Source organism: Castanea sativa, chromosome 4 (assembly GCF_040712315.1).
Source record: "Castanea sativa cultivar Marrone di Chiusa Pesio chromosome 4, ASM4071231v1".
In the NCBI taxonomy this organism is placed as follows: domain Eukaryota; kingdom Viridiplantae; phylum Streptophyta; class Magnoliopsida; order Fagales; family Fagaceae; genus Castanea; species Castanea sativa.
In genome coordinates, this window is record NC_134016.1 from 42,874,998 (window position 1) to 42,896,148 (window position 21,151).

The window sequence follows — 21,151 nt, forward strand, 5'->3', positions numbered from 1 at the left end:
TTGCCACTCCTATTTAAAATGGGAGGGCTCTAAAATTGAACTATTAGCAGTATCAATCCAAAAGCCTTAGGTATTACAATGAGAAGTTATAGGGACAACTTTTACTACAATTATGAATTGGCCAATTGTAGGTGGTGGAGAAAGTGACTCTTCACTCACAGTCAAGCATTCAAGCATAGCATATCATCAAGTTATGGCAAATTGTGTAATCATAACAAAAGAGCTGTTTTACAATATTCCAAAATTGGTCGTCCATTAAGACCTTGTTTAGAACCGAGGGGTTAATACGGAATAACAACGTTACATTACATTTAGAGATAAATTTACATCACTACAACGTTAAAACATGTAACATTGCATTTAGAATGTTCATCACATTACTGTAATACTTTTTTTTTTCTTTTTGAGAAACACATGACGACATTACTCTATATGGTCATTTATTTGTGTACAACATTATAATAATCTAAGATTACCAAAAATCTCTGTATGAAGAAAAAAATTTACCAAAAATCTCATATTACCCTAATTTATAGTAATCTCTTTATCTTTTTTTTTGGTTGAGAAAAAGTGATCTCATTATCTTATTATATAATTGTAATCTTATATTTACCTACTTATGGAAATGAGATAATCTTTCCAATTGACAAAATTATTCATGTCAATATATTCTAATTACAAAATTGTCCTAACTTGAAATTTCAAATCCTAACCCAGTCCCTCTCTCTAATGAATCTAATCTAACTTTATCTCTGGGCCAAATCAATCCCAAATTTGATGCTCGACCAGGTCCTTGCCTCTCTCTCTCTCTCTCTCTCTCTCTCTCTCTCGTTTAGATTTCTCTATAATCTTGATATTTTATTTGTTTTAATGCTTTGTGATAAGCTTTTTACAAGTTCTAGACGTTCTTGGATTGATTAGAATGGAGAAAGTTAACATATGAAGATTGATAAGTATTGTCAAGATAATAGCAGCCATTCATCTGAACCGGGCGTTGAACTAAACATCCCCCTAAAGACAAAATTTCATTATCACAAACAAAAAGGCATCCATATTACAAGTAACAACAAAACGTTGAAATAGTATCGTTAAAGGACCTCTTAGATGGAATTGGGATTTTGTACTAGATGCAATTTAATCCAATGGTAGAAGAAAAAAGTTCATCTTTTTTCCATTGCCTTTAGATTAGATGCAAAATGTTTTCTCACTTTTTAGAAAGGAAGTATTTGATCCATTGGCGGAGGAAAATGAAAGTTAACTTTTAAAATTTATAAAAGACAATTAGCACACTTATCAATAACAAATATAAAGAGTTTGCATAGGATAAATGCAAACAGTTGTTTGAAGATAAGAGACCCTACATGTTATGTTATTTAAACAATAAAAACTATTGTTTAAATACATACATCTTGCGCTATCACGTTTTCAACTTTGAAAATATAACTTAAAGTCGTAATTTTAGTGTATTGCACATAATGTGTACAAATAAACACTGCCCTTCCAATTATAATGGATGTTTATCCTCAAATACTTATTAAATTCGATGCCACTATATGGGAACAACAATACATACTCGTACATTGTTTTTTCTATTCTTCATTTATTTATAGATATCTTATAACTTCTCCATTATTTAAAGGAAGTAACTAACTATTTACAGGTCTACTTAGTGCACAAAGGTTTCATTTTTACGGGTTGTGATGGGTGAATGGTAAGCAATCTTACCTCAGCCTTTTTTCTTTATATTTTTTTTTTTTTTTTGTTAGACTAAGAAAGAATAAAAATAAGGCACCTGTGCCCAGGCATGCTGTCATGGTCTCATCCACCTCACCCCCTCTATAACGAAGAAAGCTGTTTGGCTACACTGAACTATGAATACAACACTGTTTTACAAATTAAAGAATTGAAGAAAACTACAGGATCTACATTTATACATTCTTTTCATCCTTGACCTTGTCCATGGACTCTAATTCAGCCATCATTCGCTTGTGTTCATGTTCAACCTCCTCTATTTCAGTTTTGAGACGAGTCACCTGTATATACAAAAAGAACGGTTCTCATTAACTGGTCAAAATAAAGTCATAAAAAGTATAAACATCACTGCTTTCATGTAGGAGACGAGATAGCAATCTAAAACTTCAATGTTCAACGCGAACTATGCAGGGTTAAGCATCATAGCAATCACAAAAAGTTCGGAACTTTTGCAATTTTTTTTTTTTTTTAAATTTTTTTTTTAGAAGGGACAGGAGCACATTTGGACAGAAAATAGAGATGCTTTGTTTTGCATAAACTTTGAGATGAGCCTAGGGGTATTGGATAATAAAAAATTCCTTTCCTTTCTTAGCCAAAAGATTCTTATTATTTTCCAAATTTATTTTTCTAATAATCCCATCCAAAGGGATAGAAATTTGCCTTCACCTGCCTCAGGAAACAGAGTCAACTTGGGGTTATCTTGTGAGCAGCCTGCTCGCTCATAAGATAATTAGTCCTTTAATAGGGTGTCCACACAACATGGTACAAGTAGATTTCTATTCAACGAATTGCCAAATATTTTCAGTATAATTATAGGATACAAATATTGATATTTTTTAGCACCCAAGCAAAAAAATCATAAGCACGATCTAGAATACTAGTAACAACTATCGGTGGATTAGAAGTACCTTTAGATTAAGTTGCTCCTCCCTCGTCACATACTCCAAACATCTGAAAAGATAAAACAAACACACAAATGATGTTTTCAGTAGGCATGAGTTGATGGCTAATTTGATCATGGCTCCTCATAATTTATATATTTTGTTAACAGCTGGTCCCAAGCCAGGAAAAAGGAGGGTTGTGGTATGTTAATGACTAAAACTTAGTCTCTTTATTATGAAATTTTAATTTAGTCTAGATGTTTTAAAGAAAAATGGCTCTATCAGCCAAATTTGGTAACAACAGCCAAGAAACATGATACTGAAGAAGTAGATCTACCAATATATGAACAAAATTTCAATCTCTGCAAATTTGAATTCCCCATTATTCTAGCCAATTGAATTGTCCATTTAATCTAGAAAATGATCTTGATCTTAAATGTTATCACCTCCTTCCGTAAGAGAGGGGTGGAGGGTGAGATTGTGAGTTCAAAACCAACTGGCTGCATTTGTAAATTACCTAAAATTTAAAATAAAAAAATAAAAAAGGAATCTCAATGTGATATACTCTACGTAGTTAAGTGCAAGTGCAGATAACCATAGGGGTCTATAATTCTAACATACTCACTTTAGACGGAGCTTCTTGTTTTCTTGCAACAAATTTACAGCCTCTGGATCTTTCAGCTGACTGCCAGAAGTATCTAGTGGCACCACTTCCACTGCCTGCCTTTTTGCCTTCTCTACTTCTATTAAATCATCTTGTCCCTTCCTCTTCACACATAATCCTATGCCAAGACAGGGCATCATAAGTTGGATGACATTTACCATGGTTAGAAATAATGAGTTGTGATTTTAACTCAAAAGTACCTTGTTCAGATCTTCTTTGGGAGTTGGGTATTGATCGTTCAGCTCTTTCAATTGCAGCTTTCATACTACCAATAGCAGGGGGACTTTTATGTAATGTGACAGGATGTTGTTTACCACTGTGTGGCGTACTATGAGATGAAATCTGTGGAGTCTCTGATACTCGAGGCTTTTTTTTTACCTGATACCCAATTAACCCACAATGGTAATCCCTGCCAAAGTTTATTAATGTGCATCAGGTAGGTATTACAAAATTATGCTATGACACATTAACCTATGACTAACCTACAACTGGAGCATATGTAAGCTCATTCAAGTTTACAATTCCATAATTTATCATTTGTTTGCATTCACCAAAACTTATTGAGCCCAAAGTACTGATGAAAAGAGTTGAGAAAAGTAACTTATTTTAATACAATCTCCATTCTGTACTAGATGTTCACAATTCCATTTTGGGATGTCCAATATTGTATACTTTGAAAAGCCGATACTCCTTTTCCATTTACATTACAGAGAGAAAAATTATGATGGTGATGTTGAATTGGTAACTTTTTATTTTAAAGACAACACATGATGTCCTCATAAAAATCAGATTTCCTAGGGTAGACAAACAATATAGGAAGAAAGATAAAATAATGAAAACAATCTTATATATTGAATTTAAAAATATAATAGATATTCTAAAATGCTGTAGAGATGATTCCAAATAATACGTAAAACTAAAAATTCAGAAATCAACTTCCATTGATGCATAAAAATCTCCTAGATAAGTTTCAACCAACAAATTAGAAATGTCATATCCACAACAGTGCGAATAAGAGAAGGTAAAAAGGAAAGACTGAGAAAAGCAAAGGAAATATTCCTAACCACAACAAATACAACAATATTTCATGTTAAAAACAGCTTACCAGTATTCCCATGTCATTTCCTTCAATCGACCTTCAAGCTTCTGAAAAAGTGAAGTCCTTTCAAAATCTTGTTTGTTATGAGTTGGCTCAATGAAGTTCGCTTCCAGAACACCTAAATAATATATTAACCATTAGAAACCTAGCATCTGCAATTTTTAACAAAATTAACCTATAAATGGAAGAAAAAACTTTTAATATAAAGAAGGCTCTATCAGCTTCTTACCAACAACCCCTCTGCCCCGACTGTCTAGATAGCTCACAACTTGCCAAAATGGCTGCAGAGGAAAAGAAAATGGCAAAGGCTTTAATACATCATTGCTGTTAGAGAACAGTATAAGATTAGGAATTTTGTGGGGAGGGGGATGAACTGATAGAAAATTGAACAGTCTTCCAACCAGCGAATGAAACAGGCTACATGCTAACAACAGAAGTAATCAGTCGGTCCCTCCTTCCCTCATAAACAGGGGGTAGAGGGTGAAATCAAGGGTTCAATCCCAAATACCCTTGAATTGCATTTTTTTTTAATATCAAGAGTCATTGCACTTTTCTAAAGTCAAATGTACCCACTATATAAGAAATTCTCAGATTATAACAATTACACTATCACACCAATGCAATGTGAAAATTTTTAATGTAAAAGATACTAACCAGATTTTTTATTTTTTTAATAACCAAGAACTCACCAGTATTAGACGGTTTTTATGGTACACATTGAAGCCATGAAAATTGATTTGTGGAGCTTCTTTAAGAAACCCAATTGTAGTTAAAACTTCACCCTGCACAGTTAACCAAAAGAAAGGCAAAGTAAATAATCAAAACTCTATAATCAACACCAAATGAAATTGATAACCTATATAAAAGTGCATCACAGTAGGTCTGTGCCACAAAAACCTTTTTTTTTTTGTGGATAATGTAAGGAACCTTTCTAAAGAAAATCCCTTTGGACTTGCCCATAGACAGTAAAACCCAATATTTATAACAGAAATACAAATACATATGTATCAAGCCAGACACTTGACCATCACAAGAAAAAGTTTAAAAGAAAGTACACACAGAAAGATTTATATTAAAAAAATGATTAATAAAGGATGGAGAGAGGTCACATTCAATACCATATTGTTGTGTGTATTGTGCTTACCTTTTTTTTTTTTTTAAAGGTGATAAACAAACTATATGACACAATATAAAAACAGGATTTCCTTCGGGTACAAATAGACATTTTATGCAATGGATTTTAACAGCTAAGAACCCTTTTGAGTTCTACAGCCAGGCCAAGGGAAAACATTACCGATCCAGTTATGTTAGACTAATAAAAGCAGTTGATGAGGATACCATCAATATTGTCTGGCAATAGAAAAGAGATACAACTTTAAGATCTAAAATGCACATATTTTTAACAAAGACCAAGAGAGTAAACAGAAAAGAAAGGAGTTGACAAAAATTTAATACAACCTCCACACATCCACCACATTGAGGTCTGTACAAGATGAATTCTGGGAATTTGAGATCATTGGCAATACTATGAGGCTCAACAACTCGCCCGCGTAATATTATGTTGAAACTTTCTGGTAACCGCAAGTACAAGATGGACAAGTATACCTGTGGAGCATGAGGAAACTATACTAAGAAAAAATTGCTTTCTTATACATTTGATTCAAGTATTTATTCTTTATAATTGGCTTACACGGAGTGAATATTGGTATTGGTGAGCAATGTGCTGTTCATTTATTTCCTTCCAAGCTTTGAGTGTGCCAATTTTCTTGGTCTCCCCACTACTACGGATATCCTGAAACCACCAAGTCACAGAAAGCACATCATCAGAAATACTTTCAAAAGCGCAAGAGGGGAGAAAAAAAACAAAATACCGAAAAGAAATATCAACCTCAGGATCCAATAGAAAGTCGAGCTCCATATTCCCATCGTCATTGAACCACAAATTGTAGATAATAACTTTCGTTCCATGAGCCCCAATGTCATCAAACTGCCATCAAATTGTAAGTACACATGAATTGAAGTTTGAAACGGACTCTAAAAGCTATGACAATCGCAAGAAACATCTTTTTTTTTTTTTTAGATAAGTATCCATTTTATTACAGGGAGGAATCCCCTGGGGGTGGCCCCAAGATGTTGACGAGAGGTTTTGAACCCAGGATCTCATGGATATAGGAACCACTTAGCCAACCCCTTGGGGTTAAAACATCTATGCGACTGCTTTCTATTTCTATGGTCATGAGTGGGAAATTTTGGTAAATTCACAACAGGATAACATGAGACCCATTTTTCTCAAACATGATATAGGGGTATCCCCCACCCCCCACCATAATGGCAACAATCATCAAATTGATTCTCTTCACCAAATGGTCAATCACCTAGAGATCAACTGTGTGTGCGCGCACGTGTTTCCAAGGTCTGAAGTCGGGAAAAAACCACCATCACCACCACCAAGACGTAGTCCAAAAAATTTGAGGTCTAACTATAGATCCTCAATAAACTAGTCAAGGTCAGTCATATGTATTTTTTTTTAATATAAGTAATAAAATTGTATAAATCAAGAAAAAACTAGTCACCCAAGTATACAGGAAATATACTACGGTAAACAATCAGTTACAAAAGTTACATAAATATAAAAAATCAACAATAAAAAATAAAGAAAGATTCCTCATGGCTGACAACCAATCCAATAAGGTTCTAAAAAAGAATAACTTGAGATCAGGCATAAAAGTTTCGGTGTCTTTCTTTCCTGCTATTCCTTTCCATCCAAATGCACCACATCAAACAATGGGGGATAATCATCCAAATATGACTATTCCAGTGATGACCAAACCAACTTTGCCAACAAGCTAAAAGCTCAACAACAGATTTTGACATCACCCAATGAACTCCAAACAAACCCAAAATCATGGACCATAAGTTTGAAGCAATATAGCAATGTAGGAAAAGGTGATCAACATATTCACCATTACATTTGCACATAAAACACCAATCTGTAATCCTTAACTTCCTCAACCCTAAGTTGTCAATTGTCAAAATCTTACCCAGAGCAGCAGTCCATATAAAAAATGCTACTCTCAATGGGCCTTTGATCCCCAAATGATTTTCCAAGGGAAAGACTGATGATTGGTGCTTGGAGGGGCACCCAAAAGTTGGTAAAAAGTACTAACCTTGAAGCCATTTTTCTGATTTGGTTTCCAGCACATCTTATCCTCCCAGTCCCCCTAATTACCACACCATAAATGATATCCATAGAGGTCATCAAAGATTCCAATTCCCTATCTTGAATGGCTCGTACAAAGTGTAGATCCCAATGAAGAACCCCATTAATTGCATTAAATCCGCACACTAACCTCCCAATTATGACAAATCCTAAATAACTTGGGATAACAAACAACAAGAGAGCTCTCCCCACACCATCGGTCTTGCCAAAATTTCACCGGTGTTCCATCACCAACTTTTCATCATTCTACCCTACCCGAAGTCATACTCTCGATTTCTTCCATAATTGACATGTACTTTTTTACTACCTCTACTAATGTTATTTTGGGTCTTTCTCTACCTTTTTGGTTCTCTCAACTTCAATTTATTCACTCTTCCTCACTGATGAATTAATCGCTCTCTTTGCACACAACCAAACCATAACTCTCTCTCTCTCTCTCTCTCTCTCTCTCTCTCTCTCTCTCTCTTATCAATAGTTGTCTCTATCTTTATGGGGATTTCCTCATTCCAAATCCCAATATTTCATGGTCTTTTCTTATATTTCCACTTATCCATCTTAACATTCTCATTTCAGCTACCTTATTTTATGAACATCTTTTTTAAGAACCTAACATTTAGTATCATAGAGCAAAGTTGGTCCCATAGTAACTGTATACAATTATCCCTAAGTTAATAGATGTTCCACAATCACACAATAGTCCCTATGCGTGCTTCTCTACTTCATCTAGCCCCTTCATCCTTGTTTCTCCTTTTACTAAACTTACATCCCCACCTTTCAATTCTAAAGTATCTCTCAAAATTACTAACTTCAACATTAATTCTAGGTCTAGTTACATCTGCTAATACTATAACATCTGCAAAAAGCATACACCAAGGGACTTCTTCTCGAATCGATTTAGTGAGCTAATCCATCTGGTTCTCACATTAGCTACAGCTATGTCATTCATATCCTTAATCAATTTAATATATTTTAAATGAACTCCTTTCTTTCCTATAACTCACGACATAACCTCTCTAGATTCCGCAAAATAAGATTTCTCTAACTCAATAGAAGCCATACGGCATATGGAGATCTTTATGGTCTTTTCTATATTTTTGCATTATATGACCAAGTAAGAAAATAGGTATTTGAGTATGTTTCATGTTGATCCTCTAAAACCATATTGATCCTCTAATATTGTTGTTTTGTGCCTTAGCCTATGTTCAATCTCTCCCAAAAATTTCATAATGTGACTTGTAATCTATTGTCTAATTAACCAAATAAACACAGTAAAATATTTGCATATTAACACAACAAATATTTGAATTAGATACAATATAAACATACAGTGTCGAAAAGGCAAGTTGCAACGGAACAAATAAAATTTTGAACAAGCTTACCTCCTTCAGAAGGTCTGCTTCTGACGAATATGGAGACCACTGCAACAGCATCGAAAGATTAGACATAAAATGTTCTTTACCATGCAAGATTTCCAGTGTACCAGTTGATGTATTAAACTGATAATCTACCTGCAATCAACATGGTGGACTTCAAAAAAAGAGAAATCTCAACAAAGAGAAGGTGAAAGAACAAACAGCACCATAACAGTCCGTGAAACCAGAAACCACACAGTAATTGACACCTACCATGACTTTGTGATTTAATATTTATTCTCACAAAACAAGACTCTACCCAGGCTAATCATATGTGTTGAACAATTTTTATTTATTTATATATAAGCAGTATAATCTATACAAAAAAGAAGATTACTCCATGCACTATGATTAACACAAAGTATCTATCAAATTACAAAGCAATCTCATAGGAAGATGAAGGGGGTCTGGGAACTTCAAAATAGAAGTACAATGAGGTAAGCCCCAAGCATGAGAGCAGTCAAACAAAGAACAAAACAACAAGGATTTCAATGATAACCTCATTCATTTGTGATGATCTAAAAGTATAGCATATCATGTTAACTGTATAACTAATGAGATGTTCACACCACAATGCATGAATATAGATCCTATTAACACATTTAGTACTCATACACTAAACAAATGATATTTACGAGTTCACAATTCTTGATTTTTTAATGCAAATTAGCAAAAATACATGGAATGTCACTACTCACAATACATGGACCCGGAAGTAGAGCAGTGAAACTCACCATGGGTACTACTATTCTGTCATGGCCTGTTCGTGATAAAAATGTATATGAGAGGAGACCAATGCTTTGAGTCAATATCCTGATTATGGAATACACTAATATTAGGGAACAATAAGTTTGTACTGGCAATAACAAAAGTAACAAAATCAATATGAATAAATAGATTAAAAATTATTATTCTTTGATGTATAAAGTTTATTCTTAATATCTTTGTTCACATGTTAATGATATTTTTCTCACCATTATTAAAAATAACTGTCAAATGAGTAAAGCATCAAATTACAGGGAATAAAGAAACAAAATGCAGAAGTGCACATGTAGAAAATATGCAAGGGATCAAGATGTCATAGAATCCTTGAATACGTGAAAAGCAGATGGACCCCCAGGCCAAATAAATTTCCAACTTCTTGAAAGTCAAATTTCCTGGGTAATTGAGAATAAAGAAGTATACTGTTTTGATGTGCTCAAGAATCTCCTGACTCTTTTTTCACCATCACTAACAATTTTTTTTCTTAGAAAAAAAAAAAAGCAGGAAAAAAGGTAAGGATTTATCATCAATGGCCTTATGGCCCAATGGCAACTGCCCCCTTCCTGTGGGGTTTACTTCAAGGGGTTGAATCCCCTTATTTACACTTGCAAAGAAAAGAAAAAAAATAATTGTAAGGATTAATCTGATTCATATTAAACTTGGTAACATGAATAAACTCTGGTTTTTTCAGCATGCAGCTGGCAATCTGAACTTCACTTTTATGCATCCACCAAACCAAAAGTTACTTTAAATGATGAGGAGAAAAAAAATCCAGATATACAAAGCCACAGGTTCCTAATAATATTTTGACCAATTATATAAGAGCTTCGATTAATTGAGACTAGAATATAGGGCCCCTGTGATGCCTTTGTTACACAACACCATTTCACACCTTTATAGCATCCTAAAGACGTGCATACAGAAAATTTGGTGTGTAACCATCTCTGAAACTAATGCAAAGAGTGGTTTTAGAAAAAATGTTTCATTTATTCACATAATATTCTTATACTGCTACATATCATAAGGAATTAAAAAGAAGTAAAAACTCCCTAATTGTAAGAACACTCATTTTCATTATTGAAAGTATGCATATCCAATTATCCATGTGTGTGTGTGTGTGTACAAGCAAGCTAGTACAAGTCACTGGAGAGAAAAATAAACAATAAACACATAACTCAAATGATATGGCTGAAAAGAGTTTCACTATTGAATTCAAACCTGTTATTCAGGTGGCGGCTAAAGACAATAACATCCGCACCAAGTCTCATTGTACTGGTCTTGAAGCCGTTTCCATCTGGAAGGCTACAAGTAAACCAATAAATATCAAGGAAGACATTCAAAAGAAACTACAGAATTAATGCTACTATCCATACATTGTCCAATAGCCGATTTAGATTTCTTATCTGAAAACCCAAAACTCATACAACGCCTCATTGCTTCGGGATTCATTCCACCACCATCATCTAAAGGTAAACAGGTTTTGCAAACAAGAGAGTTAGTAAATGATATCACAGAATAAATTTATCGACGACGACACAGACTACAATAACAGCCATATTCTTAATGAAATTTCAGATACATACCTTGAATTAACAACGCTGGATTTCCATCCTTTGGATTTGTGATTTTATCTACAATGACAAAAGTGGCCCCATTTTGGATCTATCCAATTTAAGAAAAGAAGGGGAAAAAAGTGAAATGCATAACATGATATGATAGTTTGAAAAAAATCCGGTGAAAAACATAATCACGCCACCAGCAATGAACATCTAGAGCATATACAACCCATGCAACAGCAATAACAAAGACCATTGTATATGATAAAAATGAACCTGACTAGATAATCTTGTCCTCTAATGCAGCAATATCTTTTTTTACAATAAATATGATACAAAGGAGCATAAGAGGTTATTTTTTACTGCTCAACAAAACCCCAAGCAGAAGCTTATAACCTTAAAGGCTTCCAAATTCCGATACCTCTAAAGGGAGCCCATTTTAGGCGTTATGCATGGCATTGTTGTAGTGTAATAAGAATATTTTTTTCATCTTCTAAGTACTCTCTTCATCTTTCAGTTTCAATGATTGCTATATCACAGATTAAGATTCTTCTTTCCAATTCCCATTGCCAATTCAAGCTAAATAAGTCTGATGACATACAAATATATATACCTAACACAACCACAAAGAAATAACCAACTTGGCCTCTTTCATTTTCATTTTTTAAAGAAAGAAAAGAAGAGAAAAATCTTATAACTAAGAAAGTAATTGTTGAATCTGAAAGTCTTGAGAATATATTAATTTTCCTACTGAAATATATAAAATTCATCTCTATCCAATAGAAAATTATAGTACAATATTATCCTTCAAATCATATGCAACACCAGAAGGCTCACACTCCAGTACCAAAGGGAAACCAAAACAACAATACAAAGCGATTGAAGATTTAAGTTTACCTCATCAACTGCATTGTCAAGCAACTCCGCTACAGCTGCAAACAGGAAGCAACCAGAAAAAGGACGGTAAACACGTAGTGCCATAAAATGACCAGTCATAGATAAAAGCACAATCAAATAAGCAAAATTTGTTGGCCACACATACCACCAAAAGCCCACTTATGTGAAGTGGCATTTGAATGAAGGAACATCGGGTGTACATGAAGATAGCTTTTGCCATCTGTTATAATAAAAATATCAGAGAAAAATAAATGAAGCTTTGATAAACTCTAACGCAGATGTTTGCATGCACAGCACATGAGGGTTTAATATAATCATTCCCTGAGAAGCCCAGGCAAGGAAGTTTATAAGACCAATGCTTCAGAGTGATCCATTGGACAATTGATTAGGAGCCATAGTTGAGATGGCCATACAATTATAACATCAATTCAGTAAAACAAACATACATGTCAGCAAATATTGAAATGTTAACGGTTGAAAGAATAATACTTTGAATTGAGACTTTAGAACCAAGTCCATCATCATAGCTCCCAGCTTTCCAGAACTGCCTACAAAGTGGTGCTGGACATATAGGTGATGAGGAAGAAAGACTTGTATCATCTAAAGGAGACTGCCCTTGATCCAATATACTAGAGTTACTTTGACCAGTACTTAAAGCATTTGAACTTCTGTTTTCTTCAGATTCTTGTCTTCTGTATTGGGTCCTGGATGTTTGGTGCTTTACAAGTTGAGGCTTAATTTCTTTCTGTTGCACTCTACCCCCAACAATACCAGGCTCCAACTTAACAGCTTTCACATTCAGATCTTCGCTTTCATCATCACTAGACAAGTCCACAATGTCTATAGTACTCATCTTGACCACTGTAAAAGAAGTTTTAATGCACATTGCTGGTGACAATGAGTAACTAAAGAAAGCAAAGCCTCAACAGGCAACCAAGACATCAAGATCAATAAGCCAAGAGATAAACGACACGGTACAATCTAGAGAATGGTTTCTTGTTTGATAGGTAAAGAAAAACCATATAAAAAGAAATAAGAATTTGTACATGCCACTCCCCTGGTACACAGGCATGTACCAAGGAAAGCCAGATAATTAGGCAAAAATACACAAATCTAGGAAACAGAATAGAGAATGGTTTTCTCCACCAAAGCACCAAATTCTGTAATAATTTTTTTTTTTTGGTAAGTAATAAATATTTATTGATATAAAAAAAGAGACACCCAAGTACACAAGGAGTATACAGGGATGTACAGATCAAATACAAAAATTGCATAAATCAAGTAAATTCAAAATTGAAGAAAAGGGTTGTTTTCTCCACACTGAGAAAAAATAATAGCTTGAGGTCAGGCATAGAACGTTTACTGTCTTCAAAACACCTACTATTTCTTTCCTTCCAAATACACCACATTAAACAATGAGGAACAACAATCAAACATAATAGAGCATTTAACATTAAGTAAAAAAGTTATATAATAGAGGATTTAACATTAACATTAAGTAAAAGAGGATTTAACATTTAAAAGCCATCTCATACAATCAAATCCTCTATCAAAAGTAATAGAGGATTTAACATTAAGTCATAAAATATTACCATGATTCTCAATAATGAATATTCCAAATGAATTTCATACTCCAATATTGGGCCTAAAACATGGTTTGATGAGTTATTTAATGGCTACTTGGTAGAAGAAAGTATGTGGGGCTTAGGGGTTTTGATGGGTAAAAGAAAGAGCATAAGTTGGGGAAGGGAAAAAGAGAATTTATGGTATTCAAGGGCATTACCAACAATACCCATGTACAGTACCACAAGAACAAGAAGAAAAGAGAGAAGGAAAGGGAGAAAAACATTACACAAAGGCTAACTCGCCTCAATGCTCAGAACACTCAATATATTATTACTCAACTTTATCTCCCTTTGAGTACATTGAGCACAAATATATACACACATATAAGAAGTTTTTCTAATACTAGTAGTATTGAACTTCTAGTTTGACGTGAAAACTAAAACCTACTTAAAAACTAATTTGTACTCAAGAAAATAAAGCCAAAAAAAAATCTTGGTCAAAAAATTTTCGGGGTGGGCTAGGAATCCTCAATAGATTTGTCAAGATTGGCCATATTTTATCTCCTCCATTCTATTTTAACCAAAGTCATAGTCTTTGTCACTTCCTTAATTGACATGTCCTTTTAAATTCTCAAAGTAATGTTATTTTATTCTTCATCAGCCTTCTTCCGTTCCCTCAACTTAAATCCACTCGCTCCTTCTAACTAATGCATTAATTGCTCTCTTCCCAACGTGACTAAATCATCTCAAGTGATTTTTTCTCATCTTTTCATCACAAGGACAACCTGACGTAGGACAATCACACTATTTCAATGGAGCAATTAAACAACAATAGAACAAAAGATAAACCCTAGGAGTCAGCACCTAAGAGTTGCTTGGAGTCAGCACCAAGCAAACTGGAGTCGGCACCAGTGTAAAAGAAAACACACGTTTTTTTAATAATTATCAAAAGCTGTCTTACAATAATCAGAAAAAGTGTTTAAATAGTTAACAACAAAATGCATAAAGAAACCCTAACTATTAAATGCTCGGGCTTGCTTAATCTCAAGCCCAATAACTAACAGGCTCCATCCATAAGGCCACGAGTTGGGCCGTTTTCTTTTTGCTCTTCCTCCCATACATGCGTATAATTGGGGGTTTGTATCTTGTGTCCGCACCACAACCCCTATCTTAAGTAGATTTCCTCGTTTTAAATTTCAATTCTCTGTGTATTTCCACTAATCCTTCTTAAGGTTCTTACTTTAACTACACCCATTTTATGAATATGTTTCTTCTTAATAGCCCAACATTTAGTACAATAGTGCATAATTGGTCTTATAGTAGTCTTATAAAATTTTCCCTTCAACTTAATATGTATTCTATGATTACACTGTCTTTTTTTACAAGTAAGAAAAATCTATATAAATAAAACTACTTTATGCACAAAATAGTCAAAAAGTACAAAGAAAGAAAGAAAATGAGTAAAAAAAGAACACTTAATTACGAGAGTGAAGAGAACAGATAAACAAAGGGAAGGATTCACCAGATGTGAGTCCCCAAGCCTGCGACCAATCAAATAGAGAACCATTGAAAGAAGCAATCAACTAGTCATCCAAACTATCCACATCTTCAAATGTCTACTTATTTCGCTCCCTCCATATACACCACATCAAACACAACGAAACTAAATTCCAAACATCTGAAGTGTGCTTCCCCAACTAATTCCACCAACCAAAAAGAAGGTCAAGTACCGTTTTTGATAAGACCCACTAAATCCCAAAGGATCAGAAACAAAACACAACAACTGATGAGTATTTTCACAATGAAGCAATAAATGATCCACAATCTCCCCACAAAAACCGCACATAACACACCAGTCAACGAAAGCAAAATCCATAGTTCTCAAATTGTCACATGTGAGTATCTTATCCCAAAGCTACAGCCCAAACAAAAAAAGAAACTCGCCAAAGGACCTCTACTTTCCAAATACCTTTCCAAGAAAAAGACGGCAGAAAGTGAACATGATATCAAAATCCTCATTCTTCAACTTCCATTTCATGCAATCCCCATTTTTAGTTGAAGGGGTATTGGATTCAAAAATATGAAGGAAATCCACCACCAAATCCAATCCTAAGTAAAACATACATCCCAACTCCTCCTCTTCCCCAACCCTACCTCACCAACTTAGAAGTCCATCCCCCACTCTTCCCCAAACTACATCCCAACTCCTCCTCTCCCCCAACCCTAGCTCACCAACTTAGAAGTCTATCCCCCACTCTTCCCCAAACTTCGTAGCTACCACCCTCCTCCAAAGTTGTGACTCCTTAACCCCAAAACACCATAGCCATTTCCCTAATAAGGCTTTATTAAAGGTAGTGAGTTCCTTTATTCCCAAGCTACCGTTGGCCATAGGTGCACACAGTTCTCCACTTCATCCACCTTGCTTTCCTATGAATCACATTATTTTTTATCTCCCCATCTTTATGAATTATTGATTCAAGATATCAAACGCTCTTGCTTTTTCTTTTCTTTTTTTTTGTATATCTTGACCTTTAAGTCTAACCACCCCTTAATCTCTATATTTACTTTTACTAGAATTTTTTTTTTTTTTTTTGATAGGTAATCAGAAATCTTATATTAAAGATGGAAAAAAAAATCTAAAGTACAAAATGTTTGTGATGATGAAGAACAAGAGAAAAAAGAACACACAACACAATAACAAGGGAAGAGTCAGGAAACTAAGCTAAGGGAAGACAAAAACTCAGAAAGAGAAGAACACTCAGTAAAACCCTAACAACGAGACCACTCCAATAGACTGCGTTAGCATAAAATTTTTAACTCCTCCAACGTCTTCCCTTTATCTTCAAAAGATCGATGATTTCGATCCAACCACACAGTCCACATTAAGCACCCTAGAATCATATTCCAAATTTCCAAATTATGCTTCCCAAGCCACTGATGCCAACTAGATAACAAACCCGCCAACGATCCCGGCATAACCCAATTAATGCCAAAAGCCTAAAGCATGAAAGCCCATAGGGAACCATGAAAGCCCATAGGGAATGAGTAACTGGACAATGAAGAAGAAGGTGGTCTACCGACTCCCCATCACAGCAACACATACAACACCAATTAGCCAAAGGGCGACCCTTAAGCATTAGATTCTCCAAAGTGAAGATCCGACCATGTGCAGCGATCCACAAAAAGAACGCCACACGCTTAGGAATTTTTGGTTTCCAAACACCCTTCCAAGGGAACAAAGAATTCGAGGCACCCCGAATTGCATGGTAGAAAGACCGGGTGTCAATGCACTATTTTAGATCATTCAATGCACTGTTTTAGTCCTACTTAATTGGAAGTCTTAATATTCTAGAGTATCTCACCAATTAACTCCACTTCTAGTTTCATCCACTAAAACTATGTCATCTACAAAAAAAAAATACACCAAGGGACTTAATGCTAATCCTTAATGCAAACATGTAGTGATGAGAAACTCACATGTTAGGCCTCCACTTGTCCTCACACTAGTTATAGCTCCATAATACATATCTTTAATCAACTTAGTTTACTCTAAAGGAACTCATTTCTTTTCCAAACCCACCAAATAACCTCTCTAAGGACCCTATCATATGCTTTCTCTAGGTCAATTAGGACTCAAAGTCAATTAGGACTCAAAGAGGATAAAACCGAAAATACTTAGGATCTCCTAGGAAATTCTAAACTTAATTGAACTACCAAAATACCTTAAATTGGCCACAATTGTTGAAAGTATAGTTCTGTCCTTAAATACAAAATTCATCATAATTTATTGAATAAAAATCCCAAATATTGTTTACCCTATGACACATATAACAAGACCTTTGGAATCACATAATTTTCACTTCAATTGGACTTCACACTTGGGCCACATGACAAAGAGTCTTAAGTAGACGAATTTGCTTCCATGGCCGCATCATTAATTCTACTTGCTATGTTAGGTTTTCCTATGCTTTTTAGTGCCATTGACTTGAATCAATCCACACTTTCTCATTGATGCATTAATTGCTCTCCTCTATACACAACAACCATCTTAAATGACTCACCCTCATTTGTTCATCAATAGGGACCATTCCTATCCTTAAGAAAATTTCTTCATTTCAAATCTCAAGTTCCTTATATTTTCACTTATCCAGCTTAACATTCTCATTTTAACTACACTCGTTTTCTGAGCATGTTGCTTCCTAAATATCCAAGTAATTTTTTTGTCAAGCAACCCATGAACACAGGTAAGCAACCATGTTCGAGGTGTCCAACACAAACACATTGAGCTTTTTGCCATGTCTGTGCTTCCTAAGGACCAATCAGCCTTTGTCACTTCCCATGCTGCTTCTGATAGTTCACCCCCATTGACACACACGCAACCATGCTTGAGGAGTGTCCACAAATGTGCTAAGCTTTTTGCTGTGTCCATGCTTCCTAGGCAGTTTTATCAAATTTACCCTTTTAACTTGATAGATATTTTATGATCACACAATATGTGTTTCTCTACTTCATCCTCCTTGTTCTATCACATAATTCACATCTCCTTCAAAGTTCAAACTATCCATCACTATGAATCTAGGAAGCACGTGTGCGGATTCGGATTTGGATTCGGGTACAGTGCAACAACTCAGCAATTTTTGAAAAAGTAGGGGGCGAATGCGGCGGGATACGTTGATTGATAAATTATTAAATATATTTTTATTTATATTTTCTATATATTGTTAAACATATTTTTTCATATAATGGTAAACATATACCAATTTAAGAGCAATAGTAGATAATAAAGTGAATATTGAATACCTTTGCCCTTCCGCCGCCGTGTGATACTTCGCCGATGAAGTTGCTGGGAAGTAGTGTTTCTTTGACCAAGAGATGGAGAGATTGAGACCAAGGTTTAAGATTTTATGAAGAGCTGGGATAGTGATCTTGGGTCAGTGAGGCAAATGAGAGATGGAGGGAATTTGAAGGAGAGTCGTGGGTTAGAGAGAGAAAGGAGACGGAGAGAACGAGAGAGTCAAAGAGAGTTTGAGATGAGTTTAGGGTTTTTTCTTTAAACTAGGATGTCAAAACACACCGTTTTAACAAAAATTTATGCTTTTTTCTTCTTCTTTTATAAACACTTATTTTGGCCCATATCGGACCAATTCAGGGCTTGTTTCAGCTCGTTCCGGACCAAATCGGACCGTAAAAAAATTTTGGTCACGAATGGGCATGTAGGCACGTCCGTGCGTATCAGAATCGAGTGCACCGATTGGATCGGCACACCCATGCATTCCAACTATGAATTATTCGACCAAGATATTAAAAGCTCACTTTTTGGTATCTCTTAACCATCAAGTCTTACAACCCCTTTCCTATTAAACAAACAAAAAAATCCTACAAACCCTTCATTTCTGTTTCTACTTTTTACTAAACTTACATTCAACGTATTTTATTTTAATCCTATTGATCCAAGATGTCAAAAGCCCACATCTCACCAAAGTTCCTCGGCAAGCACCTAGATAACATAGACATTGATCCAAGATATTGAAAGCACTCGTCCCACCAAGGCCTATGCAAGCACCTAGATCTAGATCATGTACACTAATCACTACTTTGGTGAGATAGATTTTCATGGGTAGAAAGAAGACTACCTTCTTTTGTGTAATCCCATTGACCTAAAACAAAATATGGACCTAATAGACACTTTCGCTCTCCCACTCCCACCTCACTTATTTACTCAACATGGAAACTACTTCCAACTTAGGCTCATTTTGTTTCAATATAAAACATTTTTGAGATTTTTTTTTTTCTATATTTCTCAATGTTTGGTGCATCCAAAATTTGCTAGTGAACAAAAAGACATTTTCTTGGTCAATAAAAAATTACACCATATGATGGGAAATGGCTTATATGAACTCAATCTTTGACTCCTCCTTTATCCTCCTTCCCCTTCCTTTTCCCCATGCCTTCACCTTCCTCCTCCCCTTCGCCTACACCACCACAACCACCTCCCTCTTGTCCCCTCCTTTACAATGCTACTTCCACCTCCCACCTCTCCACCTCACTCTAGTGTTGCCACCACCACCCAAAAACTTCAACGTCTTATTTCATGAGAAAAGCTTGACCCAAGGATTTGGAATTTTCACACATAATAATACCAACTTCTCTTTTCTCAAAACCAATCCCAAAATTTTGAAATGCTCACACCGAGCTCGTTTTCGCACCAAAAATCACTACTTTCGCCACCACCACCACCTCCCCTCTCTCCTCCCCTTCGCACTAACCTTTCCCTCTACACAATCACTTTAGTCCCAAAATTTTGACGTAGGTTATCGATTGCCAAAAAAGGAATCAAGTCAGCCAAATGTATTCTTTTCTATCAACTTACCGCAACTCACTTTTTTTCGAGTCTTGAAACCAACAATGAATAAAATATATGAAACTAAGCACAAACATGGACAAAAAAATAAAATCCTTCCCCTTTTGAAAGAATTTACTTCTTAAAACAGTTCTCTCAAGAAACAAACAAAGCCACACTTTATGTCACTCTCCATTATTACCTTCAACCACACACTTATACACACTTATATTAAAGGATTCTCAAAGGTACTGCATAATGGCGTCACTTAAGTCAGCAGATAGAGAGCAAAATGGCTTTTAACTTGGGCTTCCAATGAGTATCACCCAATGCAGCTTCTAACCAAATTTGCTTAATTGAACACTAACTACACACAAACTAAGCAGCAACAGCAAAAACAGGTTTTCAAACACCCCTACAAAAAAAGCTCTACACTTATGACTTAACGTTACTACCAACACAGTTAAAGACACCAAAACTAAAAATTTAAACTTCAAACAAAAAACAAGACAAACTAACTGAACACAGGTAAGTCCAGAAAAACCAAAACAAAGAAATTCAAAAACTTGAACAAGACCCAGATTAGAAAAATATATATTGAGATCAAGATCACAAAGAAAAGTACAAATATAATAAAAATGCAGACCCTTTACCTTCATAACACAGCCAAGTCCAAAACTGAAAGCTACCCAAAAGATGTAGAAACCATAAAATCTTCTCAAAGTCAAAACCACTCAGAAGATATCCAAGATTTTCCTCCTTATTTCACTGGCTAAATTTCTGGGATTTGGGTGTCAAGGCAAAGATCCATGTGCACTTTGTCACAAACCCTAGGCCAAGAACTCAAGGTGGCAAAAGGGAAAATAGGACAAGATGTGTGGGTCTAATAAATAGTGAGTAGGTACTAAGTACTATAGTGTTAGAGTGTGTGTAAAGCTATGAAAATTCAAGGTCAAAAGTGTAATTATGAAAATAACTGACAGCTGTACATTGGTTTTGCACA

At 35.1% G+C, this 21,151-nt stretch overlaps 1 protein-coding gene across 1 annotated transcript; it reads right to left on the reverse strand.

The window, feature by feature from the left end:
* Positions 1-1,599: 1,599 nt before the first annotated feature.
* Positions 1,600-21,051, reverse strand: LOC142631787 (protein MICRORCHIDIA 6). Its single transcript, XM_075806104.1, has 19 exons — positions 20,802-21,051; positions 12,733-13,104; positions 12,389-12,463; positions 12,244-12,278; positions 11,374-11,452; positions 11,164-11,253; positions 11,009-11,084; positions 9,763-9,841; positions 8,996-9,124; positions 6,285-6,383; positions 6,087-6,188; positions 5,855-6,001; positions 5,086-5,178; positions 4,626-4,677; positions 4,403-4,514; positions 3,498-3,706; positions 3,259-3,415; positions 2,661-2,703; positions 1,600-2,033 (listed from the first exon to the last, which is right to left on the reverse strand). Exons 2-19 carry the CDS (start codon positions 13,094-13,096, stop codon positions 1,929-1,931), a joined length of 2,046 nt encoding a protein of 681 aa, XP_075662219.1. The 5' UTR covers positions 13,097-13,104; positions 20,802-21,051; the 3' UTR covers positions 1,600-1,928.
* Between the last annotated feature and the right edge of the window lie 100 nt (positions 21,052-21,151).